At 46.1% G+C, this 22,137-nt stretch overlaps 1 protein-coding gene across 5 annotated transcripts in view; it reads right to left on the bottom strand.

The window, feature by feature from the left end:
* The window catches only part of UBE3B (ubiquitin protein ligase E3B), a 51,280-nt gene extending 29,150 nt beyond the window's left edge, over positions 1 to 22,130 (bottom strand). For 2 of the 5 annotated variants that reach the window (XM_032397983.1, XM_032397987.1), the window contains exons 1-14: positions 21,781 to 22,129; positions 18,449 to 18,551; positions 16,999 to 17,180; positions 16,722 to 16,842; positions 15,292 to 15,351; positions 14,767 to 14,871; positions 13,021 to 13,117; positions 11,656 to 11,741; positions 10,698 to 10,780; positions 5,077 to 5,182; positions 4,654 to 4,774; positions 3,529 to 3,706; positions 1,770 to 1,933; positions 907 to 1,074 (exon numbers count right to left, since the gene is read on the bottom strand). In XM_032397983.1, the coding sequence (XP_032253874.1) occupies positions 907 to 1,074; positions 1,770 to 1,933; positions 3,529 to 3,706; positions 4,654 to 4,774; positions 5,077 to 5,182; positions 10,698 to 10,780; positions 11,656 to 11,741; positions 13,021 to 13,117; positions 14,767 to 14,871; positions 15,292 to 15,351; positions 16,722 to 16,842; positions 16,999 to 17,159 (1,450 nt within the window). In that variant the 5' untranslated portion in view covers positions 17,160 to 17,180; positions 18,449 to 18,551; positions 21,781 to 22,129. Of the gene's footprint in view, positions 1 to 906; positions 1,075 to 1,769; positions 1,934 to 3,528; positions 3,707 to 4,653; positions 4,775 to 5,076; positions 5,183 to 10,697; positions 10,781 to 11,655; positions 11,742 to 13,020; positions 13,118 to 14,766; positions 14,872 to 15,291; positions 15,352 to 16,721; positions 16,843 to 16,998; positions 17,181 to 18,448; positions 18,552 to 21,461; positions 21,526 to 21,780 lie in introns of all 5 variants that reach the window. The other 3 variants (XM_032397984.1, XM_032397986.1, XM_032397985.1) reach the window with 3 other exon arrangements.
* Positions 22,131 to 22,137: the final 7 nt, after the last annotated feature.

Here is a 22,137-nt window from a genome sequence, read left to right as displayed (position 1 = left end):
GTCACAGAGCCCATCATGACAGTAAATACGCTTTTCCCTCGCCTACAGCTCGCCTCCCTACTCTTAGAATCCTCTTGGGAAAGGGACCCTGGCTGCCTTGGTCACCTCTTCACCCCCACGGCCTGGCACAGACAGGTGCTCTGTTAACGTCTGAAGATGAACAAATATGTGTGAAAGAGAGAAGCAGTGGCAATGTATAATTTAAAAAAAATGTAAAATGAAACAGAAAAGTTCTTAACCCTTTATGCAGTCAACAGCTTCATGGCCTACAGACTTTCTGTCCTCATCACACCAATTCATATGAACAAGTCCTGCACGGCAGTGGGAAGCCCCAAATGCCCAAGCCCCGTGTTCATGACACACACGACTTTCTTCCTTGCTCGGCTAAGAAGGAAAACGTTGGGCACATCATGTGATGAGATACTATGCAGTCAACAGAAATGAAATTTTGGAAGAATTGTTTACAATGATAAGATGCTTCTAAAGTGATGAACAGAAAGGGAAAGGTAAAACTACATATTTCAATCTAAACATACATATATATAAATGTGGTACACTCAGGCAGGTGGTTATCCTTGGACTATAGGATTAAATATGGTCTAAGTTTTCTTTTTTCATGTCTTTTCTAGTTTTCTATTCAGAAAAAGTAGTAACTTTTGAAGGCAAATTGCACTGCATAATGGAAATAAAAGCCAGGTCACAGGAACGAACTGGCAGCGCTGGGACTGAGGTCAGTGTGAGCCATTTAACGGAGGTGTATCAACCTCTAAGAAGAACAGCTCAAAAATACCCTCCCCTTCAAAACGTATCTTCTGAGCCAAGAAAGCCGGAAGAAAATCAACTTTTTCTAAGAAAAATCATCCGCCAAATGTCAGAGATGGAAGATGCCGCCTCAGGACTCCGAACCTGTGAGTATCTGTAGCCGGATCTGGGTCAGAGTCGTCAGCGAGGTCTGGTAGAGGACACAGATGTTGCAGACCTTCTGGACCTCCGCAGAGTCCACACGCTTACCCCCAACAGGCCTGAGAATATTCCGAACGGATGCAGACTTCTGAAACGCACGCTTCAGGAGATCTGGCATGGAGAGGAGAAGGAATGGGTGAGCAGACGTTCAGCCATCTGTCTGGTTTTCCTCTGTAAAGGGCATTTCAATAAAGTGCCTGATTTACAGCCAGGCCTGGACGGTGGGGCGGCTGCTCTGACTCAAGTCATCTCTTTGGGACGAATTAGAAAACATTAACAATAGGCTTTTAGGTGCAACCCAGAGACCTCTTCAGAACATCAGAAAATATCTCAGACCAAGCCAGGTCTATTTGACTCCTACAGGGGATTCTTTTACCAGACCCCCTTTTACCAGGGAGATTTTTCTGATTAGGGGCTCAGAAAGGCTCGACTTCCCCTAAGAAATGGGCCTTCTTCTTCGTGTTAATGAGTAAGAAAAGATCCACAAACCCCCTTTCATTCTAGCTACTAGAAATTCAGAGCCAAATGGAAGTTCAGAGATCCCCACTGTAGCCCTCAAGGAATCCATAATCTCTACACATGGTCTTGGTCTGGTTCACCTATTTAGGTTTCCCTGGTCCTTGTTTTCCATCCCTAAGGGTTTTCTGTTGCTCTTTTGCTAAATGTGAACTTGGCTGGAGCAGTCTCTTAGCCTGTGTGGGAGAAGCTCGAGCGTCACAGAAGCGGAGGGGGCAGGCCCACGGGGACCACAGGAGCTGCACTGGAGCCAAGCAGAGCCCTGGGCTCCGCCCGCCCCAGCCACTCACTCTTCACGGGAAGCACATTCTGGGGGGATGCTGGCTGCACGTGGGCTGGCTCCTGGTTCTCCAGCAGCTTCTTGCTCAGGATGTCACAGAAGAAGATCCGGATCAGAGGCACCCCCCACAGGAACTGCAGCTGCTTGGTGATCAAGGGCATGGACTCATTAAGGCTAGGAGAGAGCAGGAGACCAGGTGGGTCAGTTCTACCTGACGGATGGCCACCGACAGCTCTCAGCTCCCCACTGGGCCTTCCACGCGGCGGGCTGGCTACGGCCTGCCACTCAACATGGCAAATAAGAGGATAAAAAAGAGAAAGTGGGATCCACAAATGCCACTGAGGGCCTAGATGCATAAGGTACTGCCCTCTTTGTCTTCTCTGCCACCCTCCCCAGGGCTTCCTGTGCCGCTGACAGCATTCCTGCTCACCCCAGGGCCCCAGGCTCTCCTCGGCACAGTCCTCCCAGACACCCTGTCTCAGTTCTTCATCCTGACCCCACCCCACTTACCACCCAGTCGACAAAAGCTAAATGATTCTTGTTGTACGGTCCTCTTCTTCACACCTAGACTGCAGGCCTGGCCCGCAAGTCTCTGCGCCCCCAACCTCCTAAGAGTCTCCTTGCCTTCAAGTGCTCCCTCCCCCAATCCACATGGCACCCCAAGCATCAGACTCCCTCCTGAAATCTGCCTTCATCACCTCCCGGCTCTCCATCCCATCAAGGCTCCCTCGGGCTCCCAGCATCACAGGAGAAAGAGCCACCACCCACGAGCATGGGCCAGGCCTAGAGGCAGGCCCTTGACATACCTTATCTCATTCGGTCCTCTGAAACAACACTATCCGAGGACTGGGAAAACTGTCCCCATGTTTCAGGATTGGAGAGTGGGGTAAAGCAGCTTGTCCAAAGCCCCCAGAGCAGACCAGGCTGCACAGTGCTGTGCTCTCCTGCCCCTCCTGCCTCCCACAACCTCCCTCCCGAGTCCCAATCACACATGCTCTATCCTCTTCAGGCTGGGATGTCACACAGGGACCTGCCATCGGCTGGTCTTTTGTCTCTTCAACTGGATGCCTCTCAGGCACAAGGAAAAGGGAGACAATCTGGGGATTTCCTTCCCTGGCCCTCATTCTTTGCCTCAAGGGCAGCTGCCAGGGACTCAGGCAGAGATCTGAACAGGAAAACAGTGGGGAGCCACAGCCGCCTTCGCTCCTGAGACCTGCCTCATCTCAGTCAAGGGCACAGCTTTCATTTTCAAACTTGTGATGCCACTTCACTTAATTGCTCTTCTTGCCTAACATTTTTAATGTTTTTGAGTTCTGTAATTAAGAATTTTTAAACCGATATTCCACCTCTTGAAAAGGATGAGGTGACTTCTATCCCCTTTCAATCATGTGTCTTATTTCAGTATCTCCAAAATATGGCAGTCTAGGGAGTCAGGAAAAGCGATATTGAAAAAGAAAAAATAGTATTTGATAGATGAGGTTCACAGTTTACGAAAGAATTATATACAAAAAAAATGACCTCAAAACAACTGCTGATATTTACAGGTAAAAAAAGAAACTGAAGGGATATTCACGCAGGTTGTCTCGGGGTAGTGGCATAATGGGGTGGTTTTTATTCTCTTTTGGTCTTATCCAGATTTTATTCAGTGAATATATATTACTTTTATAACAAACAACACAACACAAGCTGGAAGAAAGGAAGGAAGAAGGGAGAGGTGATGAGAGGCAAGCAGGGGACAGGAAAGATGGCGGTTTGCCTCCAGGACTCACCCGTAGTCCACAGATTGCGAGAACCAGCCGAGGACAGGGTGCCAGTGTGTCAGGTTGGATTTCTTCTGGGACACGTACTTCTGACAGTAGCACAGCATCTGGGTGAGCAAACTCACAAACCCTTCCGTCTCCTCCTCTAATACCCTGGGGCTGAGGGAGCCCAAGTGCAGGAGGTTGCCTACAAAGAGAGAAACAGAGTGTAGTGGGCCCAGGTGACCCACTGCGTCACCTTCACAGCCCTGCTCTCTGCCCAGGGCTCCTGCAGACAAGTCCATGTGCACGAAGAAACTCCACGCAGAGAGGTGCCTGGCTTCAAATCCTGGCCCTGCCACAGAAGAGCTGCGTGCCCCTCAACCCACCTCTCCAACCCGTTTCCTCATTGTAAGACTGGAATAAAGCTCCCCACTCTTGATGTGAGGATTATATGAAGTAACGTAAAACATCACACAGAGGTGTGTGATCTTTAGTTAGCGTAACATTTTGATATTACACTAAGATTAAAAAATCAAGAGCCAGTGTAAGAAATGACCTTTGGAAGGACATCTGAGCGTTCTGGGAAATCACTGTCGTCCAATGTTCACCGAAGTTATTCAATATGCCTTGTGTGAGGACTCTCACCATAAACTCTCTTAAAATTTTGCCCCGAGAACCCTTTTCTATGTAAAATAAACTTCTTCTAAGTGATGAGAATTATGTACCACTGCTGATTTCAAATGCTTCTATCCATTTGCTTCTGTCCTGTCATCATTTACAAGGAAAACGTAAAATAGATGATGCAGGCCCTACTCTGATCTAAACACCACCTAACTGTGCCCGTTCTTCTCTCTGGAGATGGAGAATTATCCAGGTGATTCACGGCATTTTCATTTTTCCCTTGGCTGCCAAGAAGCTGAGGGCCAAAATTTAATATTCACTTACAGTCACTCAACTAGGTTGCCAGGTGGATATATTTTCCATTGATTTTCAATTTTACGTGTCTGTTTTATCTACCTGGTTACATGTCTTTTAAGTACTTCCAAGTGTTACTAAAAACAACTCATGATCTCCAGAACAGTAAAAAACAAAAACACTTGGGACTTTTCCTGACACCCAGAACACAGTCAAATTCCAGCCACAGATACTCACCCATTAGACAGAGCGTATGGCATCCTTCTAAGCTTTCACATACATCACGGCATCGATCTTCGTTTCTTAAAAACATGATGAATTTACGAAGCATGTCATGAGATTCTAAAACAGTGAGGCGCTGCGAACAATTGCAGACTGTTAGAGCGGGAGCTGACAGGAAGAATTTCCCACCACAGCATGAATGTGAAGGCTTGCAGATCAACACCTGGATGCCAAACATGCCCTCAATGGCCAGGAAGAAAACTAACAAAGATGAGAACCTGGTTCTCTGGCCTGCTAACATGAGCGTGCCTATGGTGGCTACTGGTTTAGAAGAAATCTCAGGAGAAGAAGTGGAAATTAACAGAGAAAACATTTACTCTCTAATTTCTAAGAAGAAAGGCAAAAACGGACTCGGGGGGACATCACGGAGTCACTTACCTCAGGGGTCACTGTGCTGAGATGAGTCACAAGAGCAGGTACAGACATGATGTGGATGAGGAATGGCCGAATCAGATTGTCTGAAAATTGTGCGGCAATCACAGGGCTAGACACAGACAGATCACCTTATTCACACGGGCTTGCACGTCACCCCAGAGCCAAAGAGCAACTCTGCCAATGCCCCCAGTTCCCCTGGAATTATGCTTCCCAGGACTTCTAGGAAAACTACAGGCTGAAAATGAGGACACCTGCAAGGGGAGTGGCTGAGTCAGTGACAGTATAGTGGTAGGATGCAGCTATGAGACAGATAGCCGTTTTGAAGTTTTACTGACATGAGCGTATACTCATGCTGTAATAAACTTTAAGGAAAACAGGATGAGGAACTATGTCTATGGGAGACAAGGGAGAAGGTAGTGACCTGGAGGAAGGAAAAGAGCTTCTGGAATGCCAGCACTGTTCTATTTCTCAAGGGGAGTGGTCCTTATGCAGGCATGTTTACTATGTGATAAGTCACCAACAATTCACACTTCGATTAAGCAATTTACTGTAAGTATGCATTATGATAATAATACTCAGATATATGTATATATAGATAAGCCCATAAATATATACAAGTGAAAAAAACCCAAGAAGGACAGATTTAAAAAAATGTTAACAACGTATGTCTGGGTTGTAGAATCAGGAGAGACATTTTTTCTTCCTTATACTACTCTATTTCATTCAGGTTTTCTACAATAAGCATGCAATCCTCCATAATCAGAAAAAAAGATAAATGTTACTAAAATAAGATAATGACCCCTACCTCACACCATATGTAAAAATTAACTCAAAATGGATTTTACACCTAAATGCTAGTTTTATAACTAAAACTGTAAAACTCTTAGAAGGAAACACAGCAGTAAATCTTTGTGACCTTGGGTTTGACAATGATTTCTTAGGACAAAAAAAAAAAAAAAGTCACAAAATTTGGGGCGCCTGGATGGCTCAGTTGGTTGAGCATCCGCCTTTGGCTCGGGTCATGACCCCAGGGTCCTGGGATCGAGCTCAGTGGGGAGTCTGCTTCTCCCTCTGGCTCTGCCCCTCCTCCTTGCTGTCGTGTGCGCGTGTGCTCTTTCTCACCCTCTCTCAAAATGGATGAATAAAATCTTACAAAAAAAAAAAAATCACAAAATATAAAACTTGTGGCTTCAAAAGACACCATTAAGAAAGTGAAAAGACAACCAGCAGAAAGGGAGGAAATATTTGCAAATTATCTCATAATAAGGGACTTTTATTTGGAACATATAAAGAACTCAAACACTCAACAACAAAAGACAACCCAATTAAACAATGGGCAAAGAATGTAAATAGACATTTCTCCAAAGAAAGAGATGCAAATGGTTAATAAGCACATGACAAGATGGTTAACATCACTGGCCATCAGGGAACTGCAGATCAAAACAACAGGGAGGGATCACCTCACACCCATGAAGAGGGCTATGATAAAGAAGATAACAAGGGTTGGTGGGAACTTGGAGAATTTGTAACCCTCATTCATTACTGGTGGGAATGTAAGATGGTGAGGCCACTTTGTTTGGCAGTTTTTCTAAAAGTTAAGCACAGAGTTACCACCTGATCCAGCAATTCCACTCTGAGGAATATATACAAAATGAAAAGCATGTCCACACTAAAAACTTACACATAAATGTTCACAGTAGCACCACTCATGATAGCCAAAAAATAGAAACAACCCAAATGTGGCATAGCCATACCACGGAATATTACTCAGCCATAAAAAAGAACGAAGAACGGATACATTCTACAACATGGATGAAAGTGAAGGAAGCCAGGCACGGAAGACCACACGTTGTAGGATTCCATTTATGTGAAACGTCCAGAACAGGCAAATCCCAAGGGAGAGAAAGTAGATTAGTTGTTGCTGGGGGCATGGAAGGGGGGGGGGGGGGGGGGGGGAAGGGATGTGACTGGTGATGGGTATGGGGTTTATTTCTGGAATTAGACAGTGGTGATGACTGCACAACTCCGTGAATGTACTAAAAACCAGTGAACTGTATATTTCAAATGAGTGAAAGGTAGGATATGTGAATTATGATTCAATAAAGTTATTTTAAAAAAACACCAGAGGTCATGCAAGAAAAAACAAACAAAAAAAAGAACTTACAGGAGGAAATTGATCTCTTCTAGCTAACGTGCTCCAATGGCAACAAGCAAGTATGTTACCAGTATTTAGACTATCAGAATTTGTATTATAAACTTCCACTTTCAATGGTACCATTTTTGGGACCAGAAAACTGCATATGGCTGAAGTGCTCAAAACACCAGTGTCTATGTCAGCCACCTGTCTATAGGAGGCTGACCAGTCAAGCTAAACTCACTGAGCTGAGTTGGACAAAAGCGAATTCTCTAAAAAGAGAATTAAGTTACTTTCTGTATGTTAGAAAGAGGTGTGGATCAGGATTAAGCAATTACCTAGACAGAGGAAAAGCAAACCACAAGAAAATGTCACCAAAACTTTAACTCATCACTTCCCGCTTCCAAGGGGACGCCAAGGGCAGGATCCCACCCTGAGTCCTATCCCGGAGTAAATCCGCCTGACTGACCAGGAGTGAGGCACTGCAGGACTGCTAGGAGGCAGGGTTGCCTTGAGGGAGGCCAGTTTCAAAAGACCACACATATACACCAGACACTCCATTTCCCTCAATGCCCTGTTATCTATACCCCCAGCATGAGGTCATCAAAAACTTCCTTTAGCCTTGTGGTTGTTGCACCTAAGCCCCCTAGGGTGACAAATCCTTCCAATGTCCTGTCAGTGGTACACTGGACAGGGTGCGCCTTATGTGCGGGTCTCAGTGTTAGGCACGGCAGGGGAGCAGGGGAAAAGAGAGGTTCACTGCACAGTACCCGCCAACAGAGAGCTCATGCTGCAACCAGGGAGCGGGACAGGCACACGGGAAAAACAGAAACTGAGCCTGGGCAAACCTGGGGCCTGGGTAAGAAATGGAACAGGGAGAATTTGAGAAAGTTCCCACGTGCATGAATTCTATATATATTGTACCTAGAATACAAAAATGTGTCCAATACGGGAGGCAGGTAGGCAAGGGTAAAGAACGAGGAGTAAAGAGCATGGGCTCTGGAGTCAGACAGCCTGAGTTTAATTCCTGGCTCTGCCGCTCCCTGCTGTGTGAGCGGGGGCACATGGCTTAACCTCTCTGGGCCTTAGCTTCCTCATCTATAAAACCAAGATTAGAGAATGTGGTAAGGAGTCATGTATGTGAGTAGAAGTCTTAAAACAATTGTGTGGCCCATGAATGTTAGCTATTTGCATCGTAAGATTTGGTGACCATGTCTAAACATATCATTTATAATTTTATAGACTTTCAACAGTTTATTCCAGTATGACAAAACCACTAGGTATCTTGTTTTAAAAGGTCCCGGCCATTTTCAATTACATACAGATATTCCGAGGGGGAGAAAGTGCACTGTTTAAGAAAAAGGCTTTAAAGCAGCCCGGCCTTCACAAGTGAGCCAAAGGACTCTAACGTACAGAGTGAAAAAACCTAAAATGATGGATGCTACCATATTCTTAAGGGAGAAGACACGTGCTGGAATGGGTGGATGTGACCCTCTTGGTGAATCACACCATGAATGACAACCCTCTCGGGACAGGGGAGGGACGCCGGAACAGAAGGAAAGATTTGTGTTCTCAGGGAGACCGAGGAGGCGGCAGAGCTGCTGCTGTGCCCTGGAACTCAGGCATCCGTGTGTCAACCCTTCGCTGCCCCTGACAGAGGAGAGGGTGGGTGATGCCGGAATGAGCCGCCCCAGGTGACTCAGGAAAAGAAGTTGAAGGAAACCTCCCACTGGAAAACCTGTTTGTACCTACATCCTACGACTCATTAAATACAACTCTCTCAAGGTCTGCAAGGAAGGTCTAATTGTTTACTGGATAATCTGTCTAGCTCTGGAACTAATTATAGCATCACTGGTTGACACCTGCTCTTCGGTCTTAAGGATCTCGCCTCTACAAACGTGCTGTCCGAGCAGTAGCCACTGACCACGTGTGGCTCCTGGGCACTTACAATGTGGTGAGTTCAGCAGCAGACAGGCTTTAAGTATAAAATCCACCCCAGGTTTTGAAGACTCAGTATCAAAAGAAAAAAAATTATTACTTTTAAATAAAATAAATTATTTAAAAATACTGACTTCATGTAGAAATGATTATACTTCAGATACACTGGTTTAAACAAAATAGATTATTAAACTTAATTTCCCCTTTCTTTGGACTTTTTAAATGCAGTTCTCATTATATTTCTATTGGCAGGGCTGCTCTAGACCAGCCTTGTCCCATAGAACTTTCCGTGATGATGGGAATGTTCCTTATTTGTGCGGTCCAGGAAGGTCATCACTGCTCAGTCCATGTGGCCCGGAAGCACTTGAAATGTGCCTAAATGAGGAACTGAATTCTTCGTTGTAATGTATTTCTATTTAAACAGCCCCACAGGGTTCAGTGGTTAGTGGACAGCACAGTCTAGACCAGGAGTGTCAAAATACGGCTCAAAGACCCAATTCTGCCCACTGCCTATTTTTCTAAATACAGTTTTATTGAAACACAGCCCTTCTTGCTTGTGTATGTATGGTCTACAGCCGCTTTGTGCTACAAGAGCAGGGCGGTTGTGACAGTGTGTGGCCCACAGAACCGAAAATACGTATTAGCTGGCCCCTTACCGAAAAAGTTTGCCAACTGATATTCTAGAACATCATTTTCCAAAATAGTATTCCATAGAAAAGGACTCCATGGGACATTAATAGACATGCTCCACCACTGAAAAATTAGGCGAAGGTATTCCATGTTCAGATATGTTTGGGCCAACATCAGATTAAACAAGCCCAAAGGTTCCTGAACCTCAGGACTTGTCAAGAGCTTCCTGAGGTCAAGTGCCCTGTGGATTAGCAAAGGGGACTGAGCAGGGAGCTCTACCAAGCTAATTTGACCCCAACACTCCCTCTGCCCTAAGTTATAATTATCTTAGGGATTAAGATTAGCAGGTTACCTTATTAACATCTTCCCCCAAGTTAGTGTTCCTTTCAACAGTTTAAGAATGTTCCGGACACAAAGACACAGCTTTGTGTACATGGCGATTCTCTGAATTGCAGGCATAATTTCCACATGGAACTATTTAGCTTCGGATGTATTTTGTATCTCCTAACTAAGTGAACACAAACAGCACATCCTCTCTGGGCCTCCAGATTCGAACATTTTAAACCCGTGTTCACAACACTACTCCCTTAACCCTCTGCTTGGCCCTTTGCTGAGCCTCCTCCGGCTCTCGGGTTCTCTATATCGATTAAAAGCTCAAAAGGAAAAATGCTTGTGTCTTGGGCCCTTGGCACAATGAAAAGCAATTCACTTTGAAAAACTTCCTTCAAATCATGATGCAAAAAATTCAGGGACACAGACAGAAGAGCTGCCACAGATGCGTCACCATCGGAAGAAAGACACTTCCTGTGAATTCGGACAAAGTGGGCAGCCCACACCGAACATAAGGAACAGGAGAAAAGGAAAGCGAGGGGAGGAAGCCTCCCGAAGTACGCCAACCCCTCAGCTGGAGTTTACTACTTACCGCAGCGCTAGAGAAAAGGTTGCAGTTAAAGTGCCTTTGGACAGACAAGGCCGGGGTCTCGCCAGGCCACGGGTTAACAATATCTGAAAAAGAACATTTTAACTGGTCAGGGGACAACGCCAACTATATATTCACTTGTACGTAAAAAAGCAGCACAGAAGTAAAATGAGGGCTTCAGATAAAAAACTCTATTGGAATGTTTTCTGAAAATGAAGGGAGAGCAAAGTGAGGGTTATCGCCTTCATGACGCCTCTCTTGATACCGTATTTAAAATTTTGAAATAATAAAGAGCTAAAAAAGTTAACAGCCAGTGAAAAGAACACCAGACTTAAATCTCGCCTGTGTGTTCTTCCTACATTCTGGTATCCAGAAGCTTCCTCACAGAGATGAACAGCTGACGACACCACCTCTGGCCAGCATGCCACCTCACAGGGTTTGTTTGAGGAGAAAAGGCAACCCGATCAGGAAGGAGCCCATCTCAGTACCAGGCAGAAGGCAGGGCTACATCAATGCAACTTCTTAAACTCAAAATTTCCAAGTGCTTTTAAACAGCGGTTAGAGTTCTGACAATTCCCTAGGGGTGTGAGATGGCACAGTCAGGGGCAGTGTGGGCAGAAGGTGTTTGAGGACACGGCAAGAAAGGTAATTCCAGACACCACCCAAGAAGGAACCTGAGGGAACCAAGCCCTGAGGCCTCCTTCCCGACTTTAAATGTCAAGTGGCTGGGTTATTCCTGGAGCCAAAGATGGAGCACGATAAAGGGATCCCAGGGCCACTGTCCTCCCTTGACACAAACCACAAGGGACTCAAGGTAGGGGAAGAGACAGGATGCCAGGCCTTAAACTCCCGTGAAAAGGTTTCTGTGGGGAGGGCACCAGATAGGCCGAAATCAGCTGTAAAAATCCAAGTTTAGGTAAGGAAGAACGAGGTCCCATGATAGGGGATGGGGGTCACAAACCTGCAGCACAGAATAAAATCCATGCTGGTTGAGATGTCCCATGATGTTTGCACAAATGTGGTTCATGGCTGGTCGAAGACTCTCCCCTAAATGAAGAAAGAAGTCTGAGAAGAAAGGCTCTGGCCTTACTGTGAACCTTTTATATGTGGTACAGAATATCACGGCCCAGGCCCGAGGCCATAAAGAAAGATTTTCTCTGGCTTGCTTTCCTACTCTCCCCGCTTTGGTTCGGTACCAGAGTACAGGGAGAGGCCAATCTCCAAAATTCTCTCTCCCAGAAGGTCCAGCTCAAGTGTCCCCTCTTAGGTGAGGAGTCCTGTCATTTCCCCGGCCAGAAGTAACGTCCCCAGCCTCTGAGCGCCTGTAGCACCTCTCCTGATTCCCTCCGAGGGCTTGGCACTTTCTGCTCTCTGTGGCTGCCTCCTATCGCACTGGGATCCGAGCTCCCTGGAACTCAAGGCCAGAACTCACCCCCCAATGCCCCTGCCTTAAATCACCCCTCCTTCTTGGCCGGGAGCCTCTGCCCTCAGTGCTGTCCCTCCTCTTGGCCCCGTGACCGCCTACTCTCCCTCCGGCTCTTAGCTCAGACATCGATCCTGCAGGAGAGCCCGAGCGCCAGGCACAGCGAGGCAGGTCCTCCCCCATCCGCCGAATGCTCTCGCCTCCTGTACCCTTCCTTCCGAGCACTTGCCACACTGCTGGCAGGACACGTATGTGTTCACGTGTGTAGTCTGCCTATGTTCATATACAGTCACAGACCCGTGACTTCCCTTTGGAGTCTGTCTCCCTCACCAGACTGCCTAGTGCTCTGAGGAAGGGCAGGCACACAGCAGGCGTTCGGCACCTGAAGCCCCCCGAGGGCAGCGACCTCTCTGTCTCTGCAGCGCCTGCGCGGTATCTGGCACGGAGAAGGCTATTTGCCGAACGGATGGATGAAGTGAATGTATGAAACACGTAAGGCTCAGTGCACTATCCAAGGAAAAGGAGGCAGCTTCACAACACAAATTTTATGGGCAAAATAGAATTATTTGCTGCTCAATGATTCTGACACGAATGACAGGCTTGAGCAAATATTATTGCTTTGAGGCTGAGGTGCTGGGGGGGTTTTAAAAAAATGAGATCAGAAGGGCCAAGCCTTTAAACATAAATGCAAAGAAAGGAGAAATTATAACACGACACTGAACATATATTCTGGATACTGCAAATGCTATCTGATGGCAGCGCCAAGGGCATCTTCATTTGTACAGTTTTAGGTCTTTCCCTGAGGCTTACGGCAGTGAACAAGCTTCTTAAAAAGGTGGAAAGGTCCCCAAGCTCACTATGCAAATGCCACTTGGGAAAGGTTTTGAAGCAAGCCCCACAGACCTTTTCCACGGAGAATTTTCCACGTTGAAGTGTCTGTGAAGGTGACAAGCATTGTGAGGTACAGCGTGATGAGTCTGGAGTCCTGTAAAATTTCAGGCTGGAAACAATAAAGAGACTGAGATTAAGACATATGCCCTCCAGTCTCTGACAGCCGAGCATCCACTTACAACCTACCTGGATGCACTCGGCCTCTGATAAGTGAGTCAGGACTGTCCGAGTTTATTCTTTTTCTCTTGGGGAACGACCACTTTGGGAGTTAAATGACAGAAGTGCTCAAGCATGGAATCTGAAATGCTCTTGGGAATTGAGAAGAGAATTCTTGGAAAACAAGCTGACTGGAGCTGGCTTGCTGTGTGTACGTACGTATGCGTGCATGCATGTATGTTCAGTGAAGCAGCAGTGTAGAAATCCAATTGAACATTACAGGTACTCTAGGCTCAGATGGCTAGCTTTACCACTGCCTAGCTGTGTGATTTAGGCCAAGTTGCTTACCCTCTCTGTACCCGTTTCCTCAGCTGTTGACTAAGGGTAGGATCATTGCTTTCTCCATAGGCTTGTTGTTAGAAATACATGGATTAATGTATCTAAAGCACTAAGAACAGTGCCCGGCATGTAGATAACTCTATGGAATACTGGCTATTATTATAATCATAATTCATGCTTGTCACCAGGTCAAGGCCAAGTGAGTCATTCACAAGTGCTTTGAGGGAGATGGCTAGGAATGGATCACTGGAGGCTCTGGGGACATCTGCTCCATCACTCCACTACTACCTGAGTCATTGCCAAACCTTTCCCGGCATCGTGCAAAGTGAAAATGTCTGCCATTTGCAACGACTCACACCTCTGCCCACCTTCTCATAACACAAGTGTGAGTACAGGACCAGGAAGGGCCAGTGGCAGTACCCCATCCCTCTTGTCACTGTGACCAGCTCAAAGTTGAGACCAGGATCCCACTGCACCTTTGAGTCCTCCCAGATTTCTAAACCAGTGGGGAGGCCTCCCTTTTCTCTTTGGTCAAGATAGGGTAAGGATGTGAGGCCAGAACTGCTGGCTACCGTGATTCCAAAAGGGAGCAGGGATGAGAGAAAGGGACAAGAAGGAGAATCCTAGAAGTTCCTGGTTCTGGTCATCCCTGGCTGCCATGTTACAGAGAATATTCTTAAAAGATATTCTCTTTCTTGCTTAGCTTGTATGTATCACTAGCTGCACTCATGTTCGGTATCTGCACTTGTAACAAGAGGCCTGACTAGTACAGTAATATAAACAATAAATTATCCGTTGTATCAAAAGAATGGAAAGAAAGCCAGCAGGTTCCCAATGTTCAAAATACTGCACAGGAAAGAAGGGCTCATTCTGATAACGGTATCTAACTTGCTCTCTCTCAGAACAAGGGCTCTAATAATTTCTTACTAGATTCTTTTTTTTTTTTAAGATTTTATTTATTTATTTGACAGAGAGAGCAAGAGAGCACAAGCAGGGGGAGCAGTAGAAGGAGAGGGAGAAGCAGGCTTCCCGCAGAGCAAGGAGCCCGATGCGGGGCTCGATCCCAGGACCCCGGGATCATGACCTGAGCCGAAGGCAGATGCTTAACCATCTGAGCCACCCAGGCGCCCCAATAATTTCTTACTAGATTCTGACAAACTTCCAAAGGAATAACCTATGAATGAATCACGAGGACTCTCAAAATATACGCTAAAGGCCTCCAATGAGAAGGATATATTTACAGGTGTCTTGTTTTGTTTTTACCTTGAGCTGCTCAAGAAACTCACAGCAATACCAAAGAATGTGTTTGATCTGTTTAATCCACAGGAGGGTGAGATCCTTGGAAAGAGCCAGGGACACATACCACACCTACAAGCAGGAGAAAGAGAAACATAATGGGCAGGTAGAGAGACCAAATTACATACGTTGTAGCTACTGGGATGGGACCAATTTGTTAGGTCCAGTGCCAGAGAAGGCAGTGGAGATGAATGGGTGAGTAAGCAGCAAGCAGTATTTATTTTAATGCTAAACCCAGAGATGAAATAGCCTAGTAAGGGAATTTAGCATCCTGAGTAAGAGGTAAGAGCAGACCATAGCTCTTGGACAATGAAGAGACTAAAAAAATCAGTTGCACTTGGTTAACGTTTCGATCCATTCCTTATACGCAGGGCGGTGTGTACCTATGCAAAGTCATACCTAACAAAATCCTAACATTCAGCAGGAACTGTCAGAGCCAAAGAGACCGGCCTGAGAGCTTCTGGGGGACTTCCCAGCCCCCATCCCGCTTACCTTGGGTTCATTCTCAGCATCCATGCTGCTCAGGATGCAGCGACACAACTTCTCAAATCTCTGCAAAGAGGCAGAGTGGGGATTATAAATTCCCACAACCAACGGTGGAATGGGAAAGCAGCAAGTGTCCCGTAGGCACCTGGCACATGCAGGCACTCGCATGGAGCCCGATGACTCACATATCTGATCATATTTAATTCCCTCTCATAGATATGGAAACTGAGGATCGGAAAGGCTCATGAAAGGCTCTCAAACTGGTGGCCCACGAGCTGGATGATACCCACACGTGCGTTTCGGACTGGGGCTCCTTTGGAAAAACGAAATCAATCCGGCAATCTGGGCCTGCACTCCTGCAAACTAGAAGCTGTCCCCTGAATCGTGCTCTCCCAAGGGCCATTCTGTAAGCACCATGGACACGGACTTTTGCCTCACAAACTGTCACATCATTTTTCTCTTGAAATGCAAAAGGAAGGAAAGTGGAAACTAAGTTACACTGTCTATCCCAACCCTGGATCCACCCTCAAAAGTGCCATGGCCCTGGGCAGCCACCTTATTACCCAGAGCTATAGTTTCCTCATCAACAGGGGTCACCTCACTGCACCTGCCTGTCCTCATCTGTGTGTCTGTGTGTCCATCACCAGCATAATTCTGCCTCTCTCTGGGCTACAGGCTCCACGGGGCTAGAGACCTTGCGTATCTTGTTTCCTTCCAGGGCCCCAGCGCCTCGAGGAGGGTCTGGCACAATGGGACGCTTAGCAGTAACGAATGTCTAATCCCTGGGAGCAGAGAGGCACTCCTCAATGGTCTCAGGAGTCCTATTACAGACAACTCGCTGCTCTAGGCTGATCGTTCCAATCCCAAAGGTGCAACCTGCACATTTTGTTTGTGGTTTATAAGGATTTGAGCGAAATTTCAAATTAGCTACCAATTTTTACAAATGAGCACAGGATTTCCAGCACCTCCTTTCCAAATCAGAGTAGCAGTCCACCACTGGCTAGAACACAAGAGTGGCTGCCCACTCTTGGGCATGCCACAGACGCCATCACTCCCTCTGATGTCCTCACCATCTCCCATCCCCACCACCTCCTGAGGGGTTACTGCTCATTAGGATTTCTGTTATGTTTTGTCCTGTAAATGGCTTCTTTCACTCATTCGCCTAACCTGCCTGGCTCCCGCCTAACCTGCCTGGCTCCCGTTTGCATCTGAGTCCAAGTGCTTATCATAGTCAATGTGAAAAGAACTGTGATGATTCTCAGCAGCACTGGGCACAATGCCTACAAAACACGTCCCAAGAAAACAGAAAGGGCAGGATGTGGCAGTCACAGAGTCTATCTCGCAGACTTGCTGTAAGGCCTAAATGAATTCATATTTATAAAATACTTCAAAAAGACCTGGCCGATGGGGAAGCAGAGTGTTCGCTATTGTTTTACCTCATTATCCTCTTTAATTCTGAACAGGAACAGCAGTTTCCTGGCAATCTTAAAAATACAAAGTGCGCTTCTTTTACTGGACTCAGCATCATCTACTTTAAAAAACTCATCGATCTCTCTCCTGGGGAGGGAGGGAAGGATAAGAAAAAAAAAAGAAGGACATTTTAAATTAGCTCACAGCAGCTGGAAGGCTTTTCAAGAACTATAGGAGAAAACACCACCTTTTCTTGCTATTAATTGGGAGCAAGGGAGAATGTGCTGAGTCCCTGGCACCCACCTGATTTCTCTCTGCAGCCGACTCCGACACAGGAAACTCCGAACATGGGCCTGAATCTCAACGGCTGCCCGCTCCCGCTCCTTCTGCACGAGCCTTTCCTCTCGAGCCTGACGGGCCCTATCGATGAACCATGCTCTCGAGGTCTGAGAAACGGTGAACATGTTTGCAAACTTGCACAAACCCTGCAGGGAAAATGGTGAGCGGCCTCTGTAGGTCATTCCAGGAAAAACACACACAGGAAGGGGCTCAGGATGCAAGGGCGGGCAGGCACTTGGGCAGCAAAGAGCTAGTAGGGACCCTTCTACGCCCTCCAAAAGGGCTAATAGCTCTCCTGGCACAAGTCCCAACTTCCTATCGGCTCCTTTCACACGACTCATCTAGACCAGCGATGCTCTTTCCTGTATTAAATAATTACATCTTCTTAAGAGAAAGAGCACAGCATCTGCCATAGGGTATGGGCTCCGTAATCGTTTAACAGATGAACAAAGCATGAATTGATTCCATCCATAAAGCTCTAATGCAAACCAGGCATCCTCCAGGTCAAAGGTTCCTAGATAACCGAATTTTCTGGAACAGTCTAACACTGAGCAGTCAAATTTATTTTGCCAAGTCAAGACTTGGAGGAAAAAAATAAATAAACAATCATTTACTGTCATTATTTCATTCAGCCATTCATGCAACAAATATTTACTGGCACTCATCTTGTGCCTACCACAAAAGAAACCCTTAATTTTTTTGGAAAAAGGGCCATTTTCATGCTAAAAAAGCCAAATGTGATTCCAGAATGCAAGACAATCTGTTAAATTGAATATGTTTGGTTTTCTGTAGAACTTACTCTGCTGTCCTGACTGATCCCATCTTGCCAATGGCCGAGGAAGACTCTGGAGCAGAACTCTGCCATCCACTGACTGGCATGTTTTGGACAGAGCCTCTCAATTATCCATTACATTTTTATCTAAATCACCAGTAACTGTCTTTTCTCAAAGGGGTGGCTTTGGCTATCAGCCTAGCGCACACAACACTGGTCCAGGGAGCCTCCCACACTGAGATGATTTCTTTGGATGCTTGAAAACTGTCATTCTGTCCCAAATATATAATCAGCCCAGCTGACAAAATGACTGAAATCGATTACTCAGAAACCCAGACTTCAGGAAAACAATCTCTTTACTATGTTACCTCCCTCAAAGCAGTGCCCACGTGAAAACACCATTAAGAATAAAAAGCTCATTCAGGGCTCCCCCCATGTCAACCTACCGAGGGGCCTCTGTAGTCCCTTTTCAACAGGGATTCACATCTGTTAAATAACAAGTCTTTCCCAACACGTGGGTCTCTCATCAAATGAACAAAGCCCACCTGATCACAGAAGGGAGGGTAAGAAGGCAGGGGAGGAAAAGATAACAGTCTTCTCAATCACCTGCTCTCTCTGCCCAAGCAAGTCTGGAGAGCTCACCTGAGGACCTGCCTATGACACAGAAACGCCAGGTAATCATTAGTGATGTTGTCGAGGACTCACAGCTGAGGGCAGCTTCTTGCTTCAGAGGAGCGTGTCTTTTCTGGCAAAAGCAGAAGGAAGAAAAAAAAAAAGTCCAGATTCAGGGTTAAGTTTTATAGGTAGGGCATCCTAGATCTTTCTCACTGAATAAAAATAATAAAAAATGCTTCTGGCTTAAAACAACACTAGTGTCCTTTTTAGTTAACGTCTGATCTAAATGTTACACCATATCTCCCCAGGCCTTCAGTTTAAAGGGAATAGACTGAAAACAATCCCAGAGAAGCTGAATTAAAGCTGTGCTTGCTTTATGATAGTAAGAACAGAGGGGACGGAATGTTAAAAAGCCACTGAAAATTATGTTTGACATTTTTTGACGATATGAAAAATGTTTACGCTGGAGAAATGAAAAAAGAGCTGGCTGTGAACCAATATGATCCCAATTACATAATGAAAAAGAAAAACGCATGTGCACACAGAGGCACAAAGCTGGGAAAAATACACCAACATGTTGAGGGCGGTTGTTTTGAGGTAGGAAGTTCTGTTTCCTTAACTAGCCTGTTTTCTAAAATTTCTGCAGAAAGCACATGGTGAGGCAGCATGGCACTGAGAAGCACACACGCTTTGGAGTCACACAGAGCTGGAGCCGGTCCCCAGCTCTGCCAGGCACTGCAGAGAAATGCCTCAGAGGCCTTCTGCCTTCATCTCTTAATTGGCAGAGGCGAGGGGGACCAAATGAGATGGTGTATGTCAAATACCTATCAAGGTGGCTGACAGAGTGCACAGCCAATATGTAATCAATGCATTATTTTTACAGACATGAATTTTGGGGTTTTTTTGTTTTCTTGTTTTTTTTTTTTAACTTCTTCGGTAGGGGCGCCTGGGTGGTTCAGTTGGTTGAGTGTCTGCCTTTGGCTCAGGTCATGATCCCGGGGGTCTGGGATCTGGCCTTGCAACTGAGTCGGGGCTCCCTGCTCAGTGGGGAGTCTGCTTCTCCCTCTGCCCCTCCCCCTGCTTGTGCTCCCTCTCTCAAATAAAATCTTTAAAAAAAAAAAAAAACTTCAGTAGAGGCTCTCATCTGCATAGTCACGCAGGTTCTTTGGGTAGGAAATAGTGCTGGGACCAGTACATTCTTCACCCATTAAATTTTGTCCTACCCCTGGGTGCACTAAGATTCACCAGTCCTGTCACTTGGGCTAGGACCCTGTTTAGATTGAGTAACAGCTTTAAGCTCCTGAGAGCTGCCAAAGAAAGGGCCCAAGCCATCAGTACAATGGTCTGATCATTAACATGTAGACAGTCCCTCATGGGGGGTGGTGCGCACAAGGTGTGAGGAGGAGAGTGAGCCTCTTCTCAATGGGAAAACTGGAGGACGCATAGGCAAACTGTGACAAGGTAGCTGTAAGACTACCTCAAAACTTTTACTTCTCCCAGGGGGGCTTGCAGAACAGCTCTTCCTTGAAATTTCCATCCCCTCATCAATACTATGTGTTTCTGTTTACACCATAGTCTGTACTTTGCAGTTTTTCTAATTCCTTCTTATTCACTTCTTCTATGTGCCTAGAATCTACTAGTTATCAAAGAAATAAAGCTCATTATGAAGTCTTTATATATTCAAAGTTACTGTAATGAAGGATTACACAAACTTTGACATAATCAAAGAAAAGGCTGTATGTAGTAGAAAAAACCCTGGATCAAAGTACCCTTGGTTCTTTTTAGTTCTGATTCTACCTCATTTGGCCAAATTGCTTATCCGCTTTAGGCCTTAGTTTCTTTATCTGTAAGTTGAGGATAATAGTACCTACCTCCTAGGGGTGCTAAAAGAATTAGTTGAAACATTTACACTTCTAACATGACACTGTGACAGGATTAAGTGGGAAATTTTTAACAAGGAGTATCTGAAAGCAGATAGCAGGTAACTGAGCTTTACTGTTATCATCTAGGCTTAAAAAACAAACAAACAACAACAAACAACAAAAAGCTTACCATCCAGTTAGGGAAACGATATATGTGGAAAAATTAGAAACACAAGAGGTTGGTGATAACCAAGATTATTTAAAAAGCAAAAAGGAAAACAGTTGATTAAATATCCATTATGCGTCATGTCCCTTCTACATAATAAGACCAGCAACGATGTGAGATCATTTAGTTATGTCCCATAGTCCATGTTAGACCATTATTAAGGGGCAGAGCCAAGATTTTAATACTAAGAGACAGGACTCAGACGCTTTTCTACTTCTGTATTCCCATGGTATCTGCTCAAAATCAGTCTTCCCTGGATGAGGTCAGCTTCATGGAGAGTTATGAAAGAGTCCAGAGGGTATCATCCAAAGGTGAAGCATCATAAATATCAACTGCTGTCTGAGCCCAAGAGGATTTCCCCCCTATGGTGGAAGAGCTGGGCAGCCAAGTTTAGTGACCATCACCATTTGTTAAGGGGGATCATGTATCAGACACTGCACAGATATTTAACTAATTTTGTCTTTCAACAGCTCTTGAAGATCTCAGGGGTCCAATTTTTAAAGAACAGGCAACAGGACTTAGACTATTAAGAACAACAGCTATCATTTATTGAAGGCTACAGCCTATCCAGGTACGTGTAATTATCAATCCCACCTTCACACAGAGAAAATGAAATGTAAAGGGGACATGACTTGTGAGAGGTCACTAGACTCCTGAATTTGAAGCCACCTCTAACGCCAAAGCTATTAAGTGAAACAGACAAGACCAAGGGACTCCGTCACTCACAGGACAGCAAAGAAAAGCTGAGTAGGCAAGGCTGCCGCTAGGGCTAAGTTTGAGTCCGATTACACCAAGTTTTTCTTATTGAAATCATTAACACCAGCTGTCTCTACTGAGAGAGCTGAGCGTCAGATACTAAAACTTGTTATTACACAACCTCCTCTGTGAAACGAGCTAATTACTCCATTTTACAGAGCAAGAAACCGAGGCTCGGAGAGGTGAGGAAACTCACCCAAGGTCACACAGCGAGTGAATAGGACCCGAACTCCGGTTTGGGTGACTCCTGAGCCCAGCATCTTCCCTCGGCATCAACAACCACAATAACAAATCTTTTTCACCCAGCATTAGTCTGTCTATAAATAGCCTATCGTCCCCGAGATGAAAAACGGTGGAAACGGCTACGAAGAGATTCCCCCCTTGGAACACGAAAGTCAGTCCCCAACACCTGCCCTCCGACTTGGGGAGGCAGGGACCCGGCCAAAGGGCCACCTCCCTCAAAGTCCCCCCCACCACCCGGAGAACCCCCAACCCTGTTCCCACTCGCTACCCACAGGCCGTAGACCTTTATCCGCTCGAGGTCCCCGCGCTCGGGGTCGGGGCCGCAGCTATCGCCGCCTCAGCCCAATACCCTCGAGCTTTGCCAGACCCGGGGCAGCGGCCGAAGCCCGACCGCCATCTTGCCCCGGGGTGTCCGCTCTCAAACCTCCGCTGGGAAGCAACTATCCAGTTCCGGTGAACGGCAGTTCCGCAGAGCTTCTGTACCCGGGAAGGACGACCTCCCTGCATCTTTCCCTCCTCTTTGGAAGGTGAAAAAAAAGGGGGCCATTCAAGAGCGGGTTAGTGCCCGATCCAGCCAAGAGAAGATGCAACCCACTCCAGCCGGGGAGCCTAGAGGGAATGCAGCCAAT

The sequence above is a fragment of the Phoca vitulina genome, unplaced genomic scaffold, assembly GCF_004348235.1.
Source record: "Phoca vitulina isolate PV1807 unplaced genomic scaffold, GSC_HSeal_1.0 scaffold108, whole genome shotgun sequence".
Lineage (NCBI taxonomy): Eukaryota > Metazoa > Chordata > Mammalia > Carnivora > Phocidae > Phoca > Phoca vitulina.
Note: the sequence above shows the minus strand (reverse complement) of the source record. Positions and strands in the feature narration are given on the sequence as shown.